Below are 13,563 nucleotides of genomic sequence, written 5' to 3' on the forward strand. Positions count from 1 at the left end.
TTTATTTTCAGATTAGAGGCCCGGTGCATCAAATTCGTGCATGGGGAGGGGGGGTCCCCTAAGGCCAGCCTGCACCCTCTCCAATCCAGGACCCCTCCGGGGATGTCCGACTGCCGGTTTAGGCCCGATCGCGCAGGTCTGATCGCCCCTAACTGCCCTCCCCTGCCGGCCTGATCGCCCCTAACCGCCCTCCCCTGCTGGCCTGGTTGCCCCCAACTGCCCTCCCCTGCCGGCCTGATCGCCCCTAACTGCCCTCCCCTGCTGGCCTGGTCGCCCCCAACTGCCCTCCCCTGCCGGCCTGATCGCCCCTAACTGCCCTCCCCTGCTGGCCTGGTTGCCCCCAACTGCCCTCCCCTGCCTGCCTGGTCGCCCCTAACTGCCCCTCCCCTGCCGGCCTGATCGCCCCTAACTGCTCTCCCCTGCCGGCCTGATCGCCCCTAACTGCTCTCCCCTGCCTGCCTGATCGCCCCTAACTGCCCCTCCCCTGCCGGCCTGATCGCCCCTAACTGCTCTCCCCTGCTGGCCTGGTTGCCCCCAACTGCCCTCCCCTGCCTGCCTGATCGCCCCTAACTGCCCTCCCCTGCTGGCCTGGTTGCCCCCAACTGCCCTCCCCTGCCTGCCTGATCGCCCCTAACTGCCCCTCCCCTGCCGGCCTGATCGCCCCTAACTGCCCCTCCCCTGCCGGCCTGATCGCCCACAACTGCCCTCCCCTGCCGGCCATATCACCCCTGCTGCACAGTACAGGTTCCGGAACCCAGTTAACCCCAGTCTGTCCTCATAGTTCCTGGGGTGTCCAGTAGGTGCCACTGTGTGTCCCTGGAGAATGGACCATCACCCCCAGCATCTCGCGAATGCGTCGTGAGGCCCTGAGGGTCACACGGTTTGGGCGCCTCCACACTGCTCGAGCCTTCGCTCGGACGCTCTCCTTGGCCATCAAAACCAACCCCCTTCTTCCCATCCAGGAGAACTCCTATGGATGCCTCAAAGCCCCGGGGGAAGGACGCCTCCTCTGGGAAGCCTCCGTCATTCCTCATGGATGGATGGATGTGTGGGTGGGTGGGTGGGTGGGTGGGTGGATGGATGGATGGACAGATGAACATGATAGATGAGTGGATGGATGGATGGATGAATGGATGGATGGATGGATGGATGGATGGATGGATGGATGGATGGATGGATGGATGGACAGATGGACATGATAGATGATGGATGGATGGATGGATGGATGGATGGATGGATGGATGGATGGATGGACAGATGGACATGATAGATGATGGATGGATGGATGGGTGGATGGGTGGGTGGATGGATGGATGGATGGATGGATGGATGGATGGACGGATGGATGGATGGATGAATGTGTGGGTGGGTGGGTGGGTGGATGGATGGATGTATAAAAAGATATCTCCTCTCTATCTCTATCTTCTATCCATCTATTCTCTATCTTTCAAGCTATCATCTACATGTCCATTTATCCATCCATCCATCAATCATCTATTTTGTCCATCCATCAATACATCAATCATCTATCATGTCCATCTGTCCATCCATCCATCCATCCATCCATCCATCCATCCATCCATTCATCCATCCATCCATCCATCCATCCATCCATCCATCCATCAATACATCAATCATCTATCATGTCCATCTCTCCATCCATCCATCCATCCATCCATCCATCCATCTGTCCGTCCATCCATCCACCCACCCTCTCTCATGTCCACCCACCCACCCCTCTACCCAGCATCTACCGCCTCCCCCTCGCACCCTCCCTCACTCCAGCCCAGGCCCTGCTCCTCAGGCCACTTCCTCAGCCGGTAGACACCCCACCCTCACCATCCACGCAGCCCCCATCCCTGGGGCGCAGCTGCTTATACCCCCCCCACTTCCCCCCTCCCCCTCCCCCGGAACCCCAACCACACCTTCCCTTTTCTGCCGAACACCCAGCAATTCTCGTGGCCGGACCCTTGCATGGGGCGATGCCCACTTTCTGCTGATCACGCCGGAAAAAGAAAAGAAAAAAAAAACACAGAATCGTTTTAACTCACAGTCTGCACGGAGCCCACACCCTTTCCGCACGAGAAGGCGGCCGATAAAAGCAGAAGTTGGCTGGTATTTAGTGCCTTCTGGCAGGACTTTTTAAAAAAAAATCTATAGCCCTGCATGTCCGTTGACTGCAGGGACGATAGAATTTATGGGTTCTGTGTCCACAGGTAACGTCAGGCCACAAATTCCCTTTTCCTTTTTTTTTTACGCCCTATTATTATTATTATTTTGTTGTTGTTGTTGTGTGGTTAATCCTCAGCTGAGGATAAGTTTGCACTCATCTTTTTCTTAATATTTTACTTTTATTTCTTTCTTAAATAGAATAATACATGTACTAAACATTAATATCGCAAGAAAAAAAAACGATTTTAGCCCTGGCCGGTGTGGCTCAGTGGATAGAGCGTCGGCCTGCGGACTGCAGGGTCCCGGGTTCGATTCCCGGTCAAGGGCACACGCCCGGGTTGCGGGCTCGATCCCCAGTAGGGGGCGTGCAGGAGGCAGCCGATCCGTGATTCTCTCTCATTTTTGATCTTTCTCTCTCTCCCTCTCCCTTCTCTAAAAATCAGTAAAAGTGTATTTTAATAAAAAAAGAGAAACGATTTTAAACTATAATCATGTTACCTGCAAATCCCCACCAATTACTCAAGAAAAACGACCTTAAATAGAATAATAACATGACCTGCCATAAACATTCATATTTCAAGAGGAAAAAGAAAAAGGCATTTTAAAGTATGATAATATTAGAGAGGAATGGGAGAGGGATAGAGGGCTCGAAACAGGGAAGAGAGAGAAGCATCGATCGGCTGCCTCCTGCGCGCCCCCTACTGGGGATCGACCCCATAACCGAGGTCCATGCCCTTGACCGGGAATCGAACTCGGGACCCTTCAGTCCGCCGGTCGACGCTCTATCCACGGAGCCACACCATCATGGCATCCATGAAAGAGAGAAATAAAAGACTATGCAAGTCCCGAGGAAGAAATCACTCAGGAATGGTTTTAAATAATAATAATAATAATAATAATAATAATAATAAATAATAAAATGAAGTGATACGAGAAAAATAGCCAATAGCAGAGCTTCAAGCCATAGAACAGAGAACGCGAAATGCACCAATATGTCACCATCCATATTTATCTCCTGCAGATGAGGCGCCTAGAACCCTAAGAAATGCAAAAATAAAATAAAATATAAAATAAAATAAAATAAAATAAAATAAAATAAAACAAATAAAATAAAATAAAATAAAAATAAAATTCGCTGTCCGTCACTCCTTCTCGAATGGCCCCCCCTTAAAAAATCACTCTGGGAACCATTGATTTTTAGAGAGAGAGAGAGAGAGAGAGAGAGAGAGAGAGAAACATCGACATGAGAGAGAGACACCTCGATGGGTTGCCTCCTGCACAATCCGCCGCCCCCCGGACCCCCGACCAGGGCCCGGGCCGGGGATCAAGCCCACAACCCGGGCCTGTGCCCTGGAGCGGGAATCGAACCCGGGACCCTCTGGTCCACAGGCCGGACGCGCTACCCACTGGGCCACACCTGGTGCTGCTGCAGGAAGCGAGGCAGCAGGAATTCCGGGTGCACGGCATGAGCGCGAGTCATCTTTTCCCAGCATCCCCTGCTCAGGCATTTCAGGGGCGGCCCGCTCCCTCCGCACCGGAGGATGAACACGGCGGGCCCCGGCCGGTGTGGCTCAGTGGCTAGAGCGCCGGCCTGCGGGCTGAAGGGTCCCGGGTTCGATTCCCGGTCAAGGGCACAGGCCCGGATTGCGGGGTCCATCCCCAGTGCGGGGGCGTGCAGGAGGCAGCCGATCGATGTTTCTCTCTCATCATGGATGTTTCTATGTCTCTCCTTCTCCCTCTCCCTTCCTCTCTGACATCAATAAAAATATATTTAAAAAAAAATACAAAAAATAAAGGCCCTAGCCGGTGTGGCTCAGTGGGTAGAGCGCCGGCCTGCGGACTGAAGGGCCCCGGGTTCGATTCCCGGCCAAGGGCACGGACCTGGGTTGCGGGCACATCCCCAGTGGGGGGCGTGCAGGAGGCGGCTGATCGATGTTTCTCTCTCATCGATGTTTCCGACTCTCTATCCCTCTCCCTTCCTCTCTGTAAAAAAATCAATAAAATATATTTTTTAAAGAAATAAATAAAAAATAAATCAATAAAATATATTTTAAAAAAGAATAAAATAAAATGACAACCAGATACCACCTCTCCCCTGTCAGAATGGCTCCTATCAAAAAAAAAAAAAAAATCGACAAACGACCAGTGCTGGCGAGGATGCGGAGAGAAAGGAACCCTCCTTCACTGCTGGCGGGAAGGCAGACGGGGGCAGCCACTGTGGAGAACAGGATGGAGTTTCCCCAAATAATTAACCATGGATAGGCCATTGGACCCAGGGACCCCACTTCTCGGAATAGATCCCCAGAAACCAGAAACACCCATCAGAAAGGGCATAGGCACCCCTATGTCCATCGCAGCGCCATTGACAACCGCTCAGATCTCGAAACAGCCCAGGTGCCCATCGGCCGACGAGTGGATTGAAAACAGCTGAGGTCCATGGACGCCGTGGAATACTACGCAGCCCTGAAAAAGGTGGGGCCTCTTACCCTTTGAGACGGCACGGAGGGACCTGGAGAGCTGGATGCTGAGAGACACAGGCCGGTCGGAGAGAGACACGGATCCCCCGATCTCACTCATTTGTGGAAGGTTAGTAACAACATAACCTCACAAGCAAAATAAAAACAGACTCATCGAGCCCTAGCTGGTGTGGCTCAGTAGATAGAGCGTCGGCCTGCGGATTGGAGGGTCCCTGGTTCGATTCCCGTCAAGGGCATGTACCTGGGTTGCGGGCACATCCCCAGTGGGGGGGCGTGCAGGAGGCAGCTGATCGATGTTTCTCTCTCATCGATGTGTCTGACTCTCTATCCCTCTCTTTTGCTCTATAAAAAAATCAATAAAAATATATATATTTTAAAAAACAGGCTCAATGATACAGAGAACAGAAGGGCAGCGGGCAGAGGCGAAGCAGGCAGTCCGCTCAACACATGGATTGATTGTTAAATATATTTGTTATTGATTTCAGAGAGAGGAAGGGAGAGGGAGAGAGAGGGAGAGAGACATTCATGATGAGAGAGAATCATGCATCGGCTGCCTCCTGCACACCCCCTGCTGGGGATCGAACCCTCCACCTGGGCCTGTGCCCTTGACCGGGAATCGAACCCGGGACCCTGCAGTCCGCAGGCCGACGCTCTACCCACTGAGCCACACCGGCCGGGGCCCAATTCTCCCCCTTGAACGCCTGGACTCGCAGCCCGTGCTCCGGCCTCAACGGGCTTTCTTTTTGCAAAAACTCTGCTTTGTGGTTTGCCTCCACCTCCCCGGTGAGTACAAAGGAAGTATCATGTTTCCTGTTTCGGAGATTTTGATTTAAAAAAAAAAAAAAAAAAGCAAAATTATAATATGACTCGTGAGGCCACACCAGGGATGATGGCAAGACTGAGTCATCCTGAGACAAAGCCGAAACACACCCATCTGTTACTCACCCAAAACTAGGGGGGGGGGGGGGGGGTGGTGGCTGGGGGGAGGGGGAGGGAGGACCCAGCAATGCAAAGAATTAAAACAGGAATTTCAAGAAAGGGAACTCCAGGCCGGACCAGCTGCAGAGAGGAATGAGCCCTGGCCGGTGTGGCTCAGTGCATGGAGTATATCGGCCCAGGGACTGAAGGGTCCCGGGTTCGATTCCCAGTCCAGGGCACAAGCCCGGGTTGCAGGCTCCATCCCCAGTGTGGGGGGCGTGCAGGAGGCGGCCGATGCATGATTCTCTCTCATCACGGATATTTCTCTCCCTCTCCCTCTCTCTCTCTCCCTCTCCCTTCCTCTCTCTGAAATCAATAAAAACATGTTTAAAAAAATAAAAAATAAAATGACAGTCTGGACCCGGCCGGTGTGGCTCAGTGGCTGAGCGTCGACCTAGGAACCTGGAGGTCCCGGGTTCGATTCCCGGTCCAGGGCACAGGCCTGGGTTGTGGGCTCGATCCCCAGTCGGGGGTGTGCAGGAGGCGGCCGGTCCATGATTCTCTCTCATCATGGATGCTTCAATCTCTCTCCCCTCCTCCCTTCCTCTCTGAAATCAATGCAAAATATATAATTTTTTTAATGCCCTGGCCGGTGTGGCTCAATGGATAGAGCGTCAGCCCTCAGACACAAGGGTCCCGGGTTCGATTCCTGGTCAAGGGCACAGGCCCGGGTTGCAGGCTCGACCCCCAATAGGGGGCGTGCAGGAGGCGGCCGGTCCCTGATTCTCTCTCATCCTGGATGCTCAAATCTCTCTCTCCCTCTCCCTTCCTCTCTGTAAAAATCAATAAAAAACGCATTAAATATATTAAATATCCATCTGGCCTCTGAACGAGGCGACGTAGGCCCAGGAACCCCCAGGGAAGGCCGGCCAGTCTGCACAGACACATCCTCCAACCGTCTGGGGTCCCACCCAGTCATCCCCGCAGGCGGGCCCGTCTCCCCGGAAACTGACCCTGGTGATTGGAAAAAGGGGGTGAGGGGGGGAGGAGGAGGAGCTGGATCTCCACGGGGGTGTCCCTGTGTCTCCCCCTTGAAGGAAACACCAGCTGGAAATATATTTTTTTTATTAATTTCAGAGGGGGAGGGAGAGAGAGAAACATCCATGAGGAGAGAGAATCATGGGTCGGCCGCCTCCTGCACGCCCCCTACTGGGGATCGAGCCTGCAACCCGGGCAGGTGCCTTTGACCGGAAATCGAACCCAGGACCCATCAGTCCGCAGGCCGATGCTCTGTCCACTGAGCCACAGTGGCCAGGGTCCCTGAGCGTTTTGTAAATTCTGCTACAACCCGGCCGGTGTGGCCCAGTGGTTGAGCGTCCACCTAGGAACCAGGAGGTCCCGGGTTCGATTCCTGGTCAAGGGCACAGACCTGTGTTGAGGGCTGGATCCCCAGTAGGCGGCCGGTCCATGATTCTCTCTCTCCATCGCCCTCTCCCTTCCTGTCTAAAATCAATAAAAATATTTCTTTAATAAAGAAAGAAATGATTTCGGTGGTGGGGCAGCCCCGTGGGATGGGGAAGGACATGTAGGAACGAGAGAGAGAGAGAGAGAGAGAGGGAGAGAGACGTCCCCCATGAATCAGGGGTCATTTTCCCAGATGCCTCCTCTCTCGTTCCTGCCATTTCTGGTCCCAGAAGTATGTCCACCGCCCATCCGACCATCCGCCCATCTGCCCATCGGACCATCCGACCATCTGTCCATCCGACCATCCGTCCATCTGACCATCCGCCCATCTAACCATCCGTCCATTCGACCATCTGCCCATCCGCCCATCCATCCATCCGCCTATCCGACCATCGGCCCATCCGACCATCCGTCCATCCGCCCATCCGCCCATCCGTCCATCTAACCATCCGCCCATCCACCCATCAGCCCATCTGACCATCCGTCCATCCGACCATCCGTCCATCTGACCATCCCGCCCATCCGCCCATCCGCCCATCCGCCCATCCGCCCATCCAACCGGCCCTGAAACTCCATTCCCGCCCCCCTGGCCCCATAAACGAACGGCTGTTTATTACATAATAAACAATCAGGCAGCCGTTAAACTCCTGGAGAAAGTTATCAAACGCCACACCCGCTGGCTCGCCGGCCACCATCTCAAAGTTCCTTTAAAAAGCAGAGAGAGAGGAAGGAAGGAAGGGAGGGAGGGAGGGAGGGAGGGACAGACAATACCCCAACTTTCCTTATTATTTTTTTAAAAAAATATATTTTGTTGATTTTTTACAGAGAGGAAGGGAGAGGGAGAGAGAGTTAAGAAACATCGATGAGAGAGAAACATCGATCAGCTGCCTCCTGCACGCCCCCCACTGGGGATGTGCCCGCAGCCAAGGTCCATGCCCTCGCCCGGGACTCGAACCCGGGACCCTTCAGTCCGCGGGGCGACTCTCTATCCACTGAGCCACACCGGCCAGGGCTCAACTCTCCCTTTAAAAGGAAGGGAGGGGGGAAAGGAGGGAAGGAGGGGCAGACAAGACCCGATCCAGCTTTCATTTTAAAAAGGAGAAAGAAAATCGCAAACTTGGAAATGGCCGGGATGGCGGCGCGGGGGAGGGGGGGGGGCGGGGGCGGGGGGTGGCGGGCGGGGGGGGGGGCGGGGAAGCGCCGGGTTTCCCACCTCGGAAAACTTTGCGTTTCCTGAATTCTCTCTCCTTTGCAACATTGTATCCGCCGAGGGACCCTGTTGGCAACATTGTATCCAAAGAGGACCCTGTCCTGTCTTTCCCCCGGGAAATCCCGTTTCCGGAATCCTCTCTTTGCAACATTGTATCCATTGCGGGTCCAATTAGCAACATTGTATCCGCCGAGGTGCCGGTGGCAACATTGTATCCATTTGAGGACCCTTTCCTGTCTTTCCCCCGGGAAACTCCGTTTCCGGAATCCTCTCCTGGCAACATTGTATCCACTGAGAAACCCGTTCCTTGTCTGTCTCCAGACCCGGGCGCCCCCCCCGCCCCCCGCATTCTCCCCCCTCCCCCCCGCCAGCGCTCCGATGCCGGCGACCCGGAGACACTCGGCGAGTCTGAGACCGTGTTTCTCCACGTGTTTCTGCCCGTGTCCAGGGCGGACTGTTGTCTAACCTCCCCCCCCCCCCCCCCCCTCCCGCCCAGCCCGGCTGTCCGGCTCCCGAGCCGCGTCCAAATTTAGGCCGGAGAGGCCGGGCGTGGCTGCGCGCGCGCCCCAGAACAAAGGCGCGCGCTTCGGGGGAGAAGCCGGCCCGCGCGGGGTGGGAGGGGGGCGCCCCAAAGCGGGTCTCCCCCGAACCCCCCGGAGTTCGGAAACCGAATCGCACCGCTCCCCCAGGCCCTGGCGACGGACTGTTCAGAGCTGAGGATTTTGAGGAAAAAAAGAAAAAAGAAAAAAAGGTGAGGATTCGCGCGGCCCAGGGAAAAAAAAGTTGCAGGAAACTCACCCGGCTGCCTCCTCGGGGCGTCGGCCACCCGTGGGCACCCCGAGTCGCTCCCGGCGGCGGCGGTGAAAGCGCGGGGGGCCCCCGTGCGCGCCCCATTAGGGTCCCATCCCACCCCGTGCGCCCCCGTCAACTTCGCGCGCGCCCCTTCGTTCCCAGGACCCCTTCGCGCCCGGGCGCGTCCTCAGCGCCCCCTCCCACCCCGTGCGCCCCCCCCCCAAGACCCACTCCTACCCCGTGCGCCCCCTCAGGGCCCGCTCCTACCCAGGGCGCCCTCCGCCTTCCCCGGGGACCTGGTCCCCCCACTGGGTCCCCCCAACGGCCCGGCCGCGCGCTCACCTTGGCCGGACACCCGAGCGTCCCGGAGGCCGATCAGCAGCAGCGCGAGGACCGCCCAGCGCGCCATGGTGAGGCCGGAGCGCGCACAAGGCAGGATCCTGAGTCTCCAGCGCGCGGGGCGGCGGTGCCGGGGGACAGACCCCACCCCCCACCCCCGACACACACCCCACCCCGCCCCGCCCCGGCCCAGGGCGGAGCCGGCGGCTGGTGGAGGCGGAGGGGCGCGGCCCTGGCGCCCTGTCCCTTCTGAGCCCGGGGCCCCGAGCGCGCGGACGGAGCTGGGGGGGGGGGGGGCGGGCCGGGTCTCCCCCTGGATGGCTGAGCCGAGAAAAAGTTGGGGGACCTCTATCTGCTGCGAACGGGGACCCCCGGGTTCCCCCAAAAGTGGCCGGGAGGGACCCGATCCCCATAATTTCTCCTCCAAACCCCGCCCCCCCTTAAGGCGCACCCTGCGCCCTCCATCCGCTCCCTGCTCATCAAACTGGGGGGGGCGGCGGTAGGGGACCCCCGTCTTCTCTCCACAGCCCCCTCCAGGCTCCAACGGGACCCCCTTCCAGCCCCGTGGGGCCAGGGAGAGCGAGTGAAAGGCTATCTTTTGGGGGGAGGTCCGGGCGGTGGCCCCCTAACTGCCCTCCCCTGCCGGCCTGATCGCCCCTAACTGCCCTCCCCTGCCGGCCTGATCGCCCCTAACTGCCCTCCCCTTCTGGCCTGATCGCCCCTAACTGCTCTCCCCTCCTGGCCTGATCGCCCCTAACTGCCCTCCCCTGCCGGCCTGATCGCCCCTAACTGCCCTCCCCTCCTGGCCTGATCGCCCCTAACTGCCCTCCCCTGCCGGCCTGATCGCCCCTAACTGCCCTCCCCTGCCGGCCTGATCGCCCCTAACTGCTCTCCCCTCCTGGCCTGATCGCCCCTAACTGCCCTCCCCTGCCGGCCTGATCGCCCCTAACTGCCCTCCCCTCCTGGCCTGATCGCCCCTAACTGCCCTCCCCTGCCGGCCTGATCGCCCCTAACTGCCCTCCCCTGCCGGCCTGAACGCCCCTAACTGCCCCCCCCCTGCCGGCCTGGTCGCCCCTAACTGCCCTCCCCTGCCGGCCTGGTCGCCCCTAACTGCCCTCCCCTGCCGGCCAGATCGCCCCTAACTGCCCTCCTCTGCCGGCCTGATCGCCCCCAACTGCCCTCCCCTGCCGGCCTGGTCGCCCCTAACTGCCCTCCCCTGCCGGCCTGATCGCCCCTAACCGCCCTCCCCTGCCGGTCTGATCGCCCCCAACTGCCCTCCCCTCCTGGCCTGATCGCCCCTAACTGCCCTCCCCTGCCGGCCTGATCGCCCCTAACTGCCCTCCCCTCCTGGCCTGATCGCCCCTAACTGCCCTCCCCTGCCGGCCTGATCGCCCCTAACTGCCCTCCCCTGACGGCCTGATCGCCCCTAACTGCCCTCCCCTGACGGCCTGATCGCCCCTAACTGCTCTCCCCTCCTGGCCTGATCGCCCCTAACTGCCCTCCCCACCTGGCCTGATCGCCCCAAACTGCTCTCCCCTGCCGGCCTGATCGCCCCCTAACTGCCCCCCCCCACCAGCCTGAACTCCCCTAACTGCCCTCCCCTGCGGGCCTGATCGCCCCTAACTGCCCCCCCCCACCAGCCTGAACTCCCCTAACTGCCCTCCCCTGCGGGCCTGATCGCCCCTAACTGCCCCCCCCACCAGCCTGAACTCCCCTAACTGCCCTCCCCTGCCGGCCTGATCGCCCCTAACTGCCCTCCCCTGCCGGCCTGATCGCCCCTAACCGCCCTCCCCTGCCGGCCTGATCGCCCCTAACTGCCCTCCCCTGACGGCCTGATCGCCCCTAACTGCCCTCCCCTTCTGGCCTGATCGCCCCTAACTGCTCTCCCCTCCTGGCCTGATCGCCCCTAACTGCCCCCCCCACCAGCCTGATCGCCCCTAACTGCCCCCCCCCCAGCCTGATCTCCCCTAACTGCTCTCCCCTGCCGGCCTGATCACCCCTAACTGCCCTCCCCTGCCGGCCTGATCGCCCCTAACTGCCCTCCCCTGCCGGCCTGATCGCCCCTAACTGCCCTCCCCTCCTGGCCTGATCGCCCCTAACTGCCCTCCCCTGCCGGCCTGATCGCCCCTAACTGCCCTCCCCTGACGGCCTGATCGCCCCTAACTGCCCTCCCCTTCTGGCCTGATCGCCCCTAACTGCTCTCCCCTCCTGGCCTGATCGCCCCTAACTGCCCTCCCCACCTGGCCTGATCGCCCCAAACTGCTCTCCCCTGCCGGCCTGATCGCCCCCTAACTGCCCCCCCCACCAGCCTGAACTCCCCTAACTGCCCTCCCCTGCGGGCCTGATCGCCCCTAACTGCCCCCCCCACCAGCCTGAACTCCCCTAACTGCCCTCCCCTGCGGGCCTGATCGCCCCTAACTGCCCCCCCCACCAGCCTGAACTCCCCTAACTGCCCTCCCCTGCCGGCCTGATCGCCCCTAACTGCCCTCCCCTGCCGGCCTGATCGCCCCTAACCGCCCTCCCCTGCCGGCCTGATCGCCCCTAACTGCCCCCCCCACCAGCCTGATCGCCCCTAACTGCCCTCCCCTGCCGGCCTGATCGCCCCTAACTGCCCCCCCCCAGCCTGATCTCCCCTAACTGCTCTCCCCTGCCGGCCTGATCACCCCTAACTGCCCTCCCCTGCCGGCCTTATCGCCCCTAACTGCCCCCCCCCTGCCGGCCTGGTCGCCCCTAACTGCCCTCCCCTGCCGGCCTGGTCGCCCCTAACTGCCCTCCCCTGCCGGCCTGATCGCCCCTAACTGCCCTCCTCTGCCGGCCTGATCGCCCCCAACTGCCCTCCCCTGCCGGCCTGGTCGCCCCTAACTGCCCTCCCCTGCCGGCCTGATCGCCCCTAACCGCCCTCCCCTGCCGGTCTGATCGCCCCCAACTGCCCTCCCCTGCCGGCCTGATCTCCCCTAACTGCTCTCCCCTGCCGGCCTGATCGCCCCTAACTGCCCCCCCCTGCCGGCCTTATCGCCCCTAACTGCCCCCCCCCTGCCGGCCTGGTCGCCCCTAACTGCCCTCCCCTGCCGGCCTGATCGCCCCTAACTGCCCTCCTCTGCCGGCCTGATCTCCCCTAACTGCTCTCCCCTGCCGGCCTGATTGCCCCTAACTGCCCTCCCCTGCCGGCCTGATCTCCCCTAACTGCTCTCCCCTGCCGGCCTGATCGCCCCTAATTGCCCTCCCCTTCTGGCCTGATCGCCCCTAACTATTAGTACACACCCACCCCCCCTCCCTCCCAGTTTCCACACTCTGTTCCCGGCTTCCGAGGCTCTGGGTCCAGACCATCCACCTGTTTATCTTGTTCATTCGATTCCACTGCAACTTTTAACCATTTTTTAAAAAATATATTTTATTGATTTTTTACAGAGAGGAAGGGAGAGGGAGAGAGAGTTAGAAACATCTATGAGAGACAAACATCAACCAGCTGCCTCCTGCACAGCCCCCCACTGGGGATGTGCCCGCAACCCAGGTCCATGCCCTTGACCGGAATCGAACCCGGGACCCTTCAGTCCGCAGGCCAATGCGCTATCCACTGAGCCACACCAGCCAGGGCTCTTTTTTTTTTTTTTTTTTTTTTAAGGAAGATGTTCAGCTTCAAATTTCTGCTCGAGTATCCGCAGTGGGCGCCCAGCCAACATCTCAGGCCTTGAAATAGGCCTGAGTCACCTTCTGGCATCGCACCCGCCGGTCCGAGCCCAGGATCTGCGAGTGATTTGCACTTGGCGGCTCCTCCCGGGGTGACTCAGCCCCCGACACACACACCCCAACCCCCGTCCACCCCCCGCCCCCAGTCCCAGCCCTGCTGAGCCAGCAACTGTCACTCAAGGTGGAGGGCGGAAGGGATTGGGGGAGGCTGGCCGAGGGGGTGGGACACGCCTGGGGTGTCTGACAGGCACAGGAGCCGGACAAGGGACAGAGGACAGATCCAAAAAGATAGTTTCAGCCCTGGCCGGTGTGGCTCAGTGGGTAGAGCGTCGGCCTGCGGACTGAAGGGTCCCGGGTTCGATTCCCGGTCAAGGGCATGGACCTGGGTTGTGGGCACGTCCCCAGTGAGGGGTGTGCAGGAGGCAGCTGATCGATGTTTCTCTCTCATCATCGATGTTTCTAACTCTCTATCCCTCTCCCTTCCTCGCTGTAAAAAAATCAATA

At 59.3% G+C, this 13,563-nt stretch overlaps 1 protein-coding gene and 1 long non-coding RNA gene across 3 annotated transcripts in view; both read right to left on the reverse strand.

The window, feature by feature from the left end:
• CD99 (CD99 molecule (Xg blood group)) overlaps positions 1 to 9,533 on the reverse strand; it is a 30,956-nt gene extending 21,423 nt beyond the window's left edge. Inside the window, exon 1 of one of the 2 annotated variants that reach the window (XM_059680026.1) lies at positions 9,376 to 9,533. In XM_059680026.1, coding sequence (XP_059536009.1) covers positions 9,376 to 9,442 — 67 coding nt within the window. In that variant the 5' untranslated portion in view covers positions 9,443 to 9,533. The remainder of the gene's footprint in view (positions 1 to 9,375) is intronic. The other variant, XM_059680025.1, reaches the window with a different exon arrangement.
• LOC132224887 (uncharacterized) overlaps positions 1 to 13,563 on the reverse strand; it is a 133,035-nt gene that overhangs the window by 60,263 nt on the left and 59,209 nt on the right. The window lies entirely within an intron of this gene.

This window comes from Myotis daubentonii, chromosome X (assembly GCF_963259705.1).
Source record: "Myotis daubentonii chromosome X, mMyoDau2.1, whole genome shotgun sequence".
Classification (NCBI taxonomy): Eukaryota; Metazoa; Chordata; class Mammalia; order Chiroptera; family Vespertilionidae; genus Myotis; species Myotis daubentonii.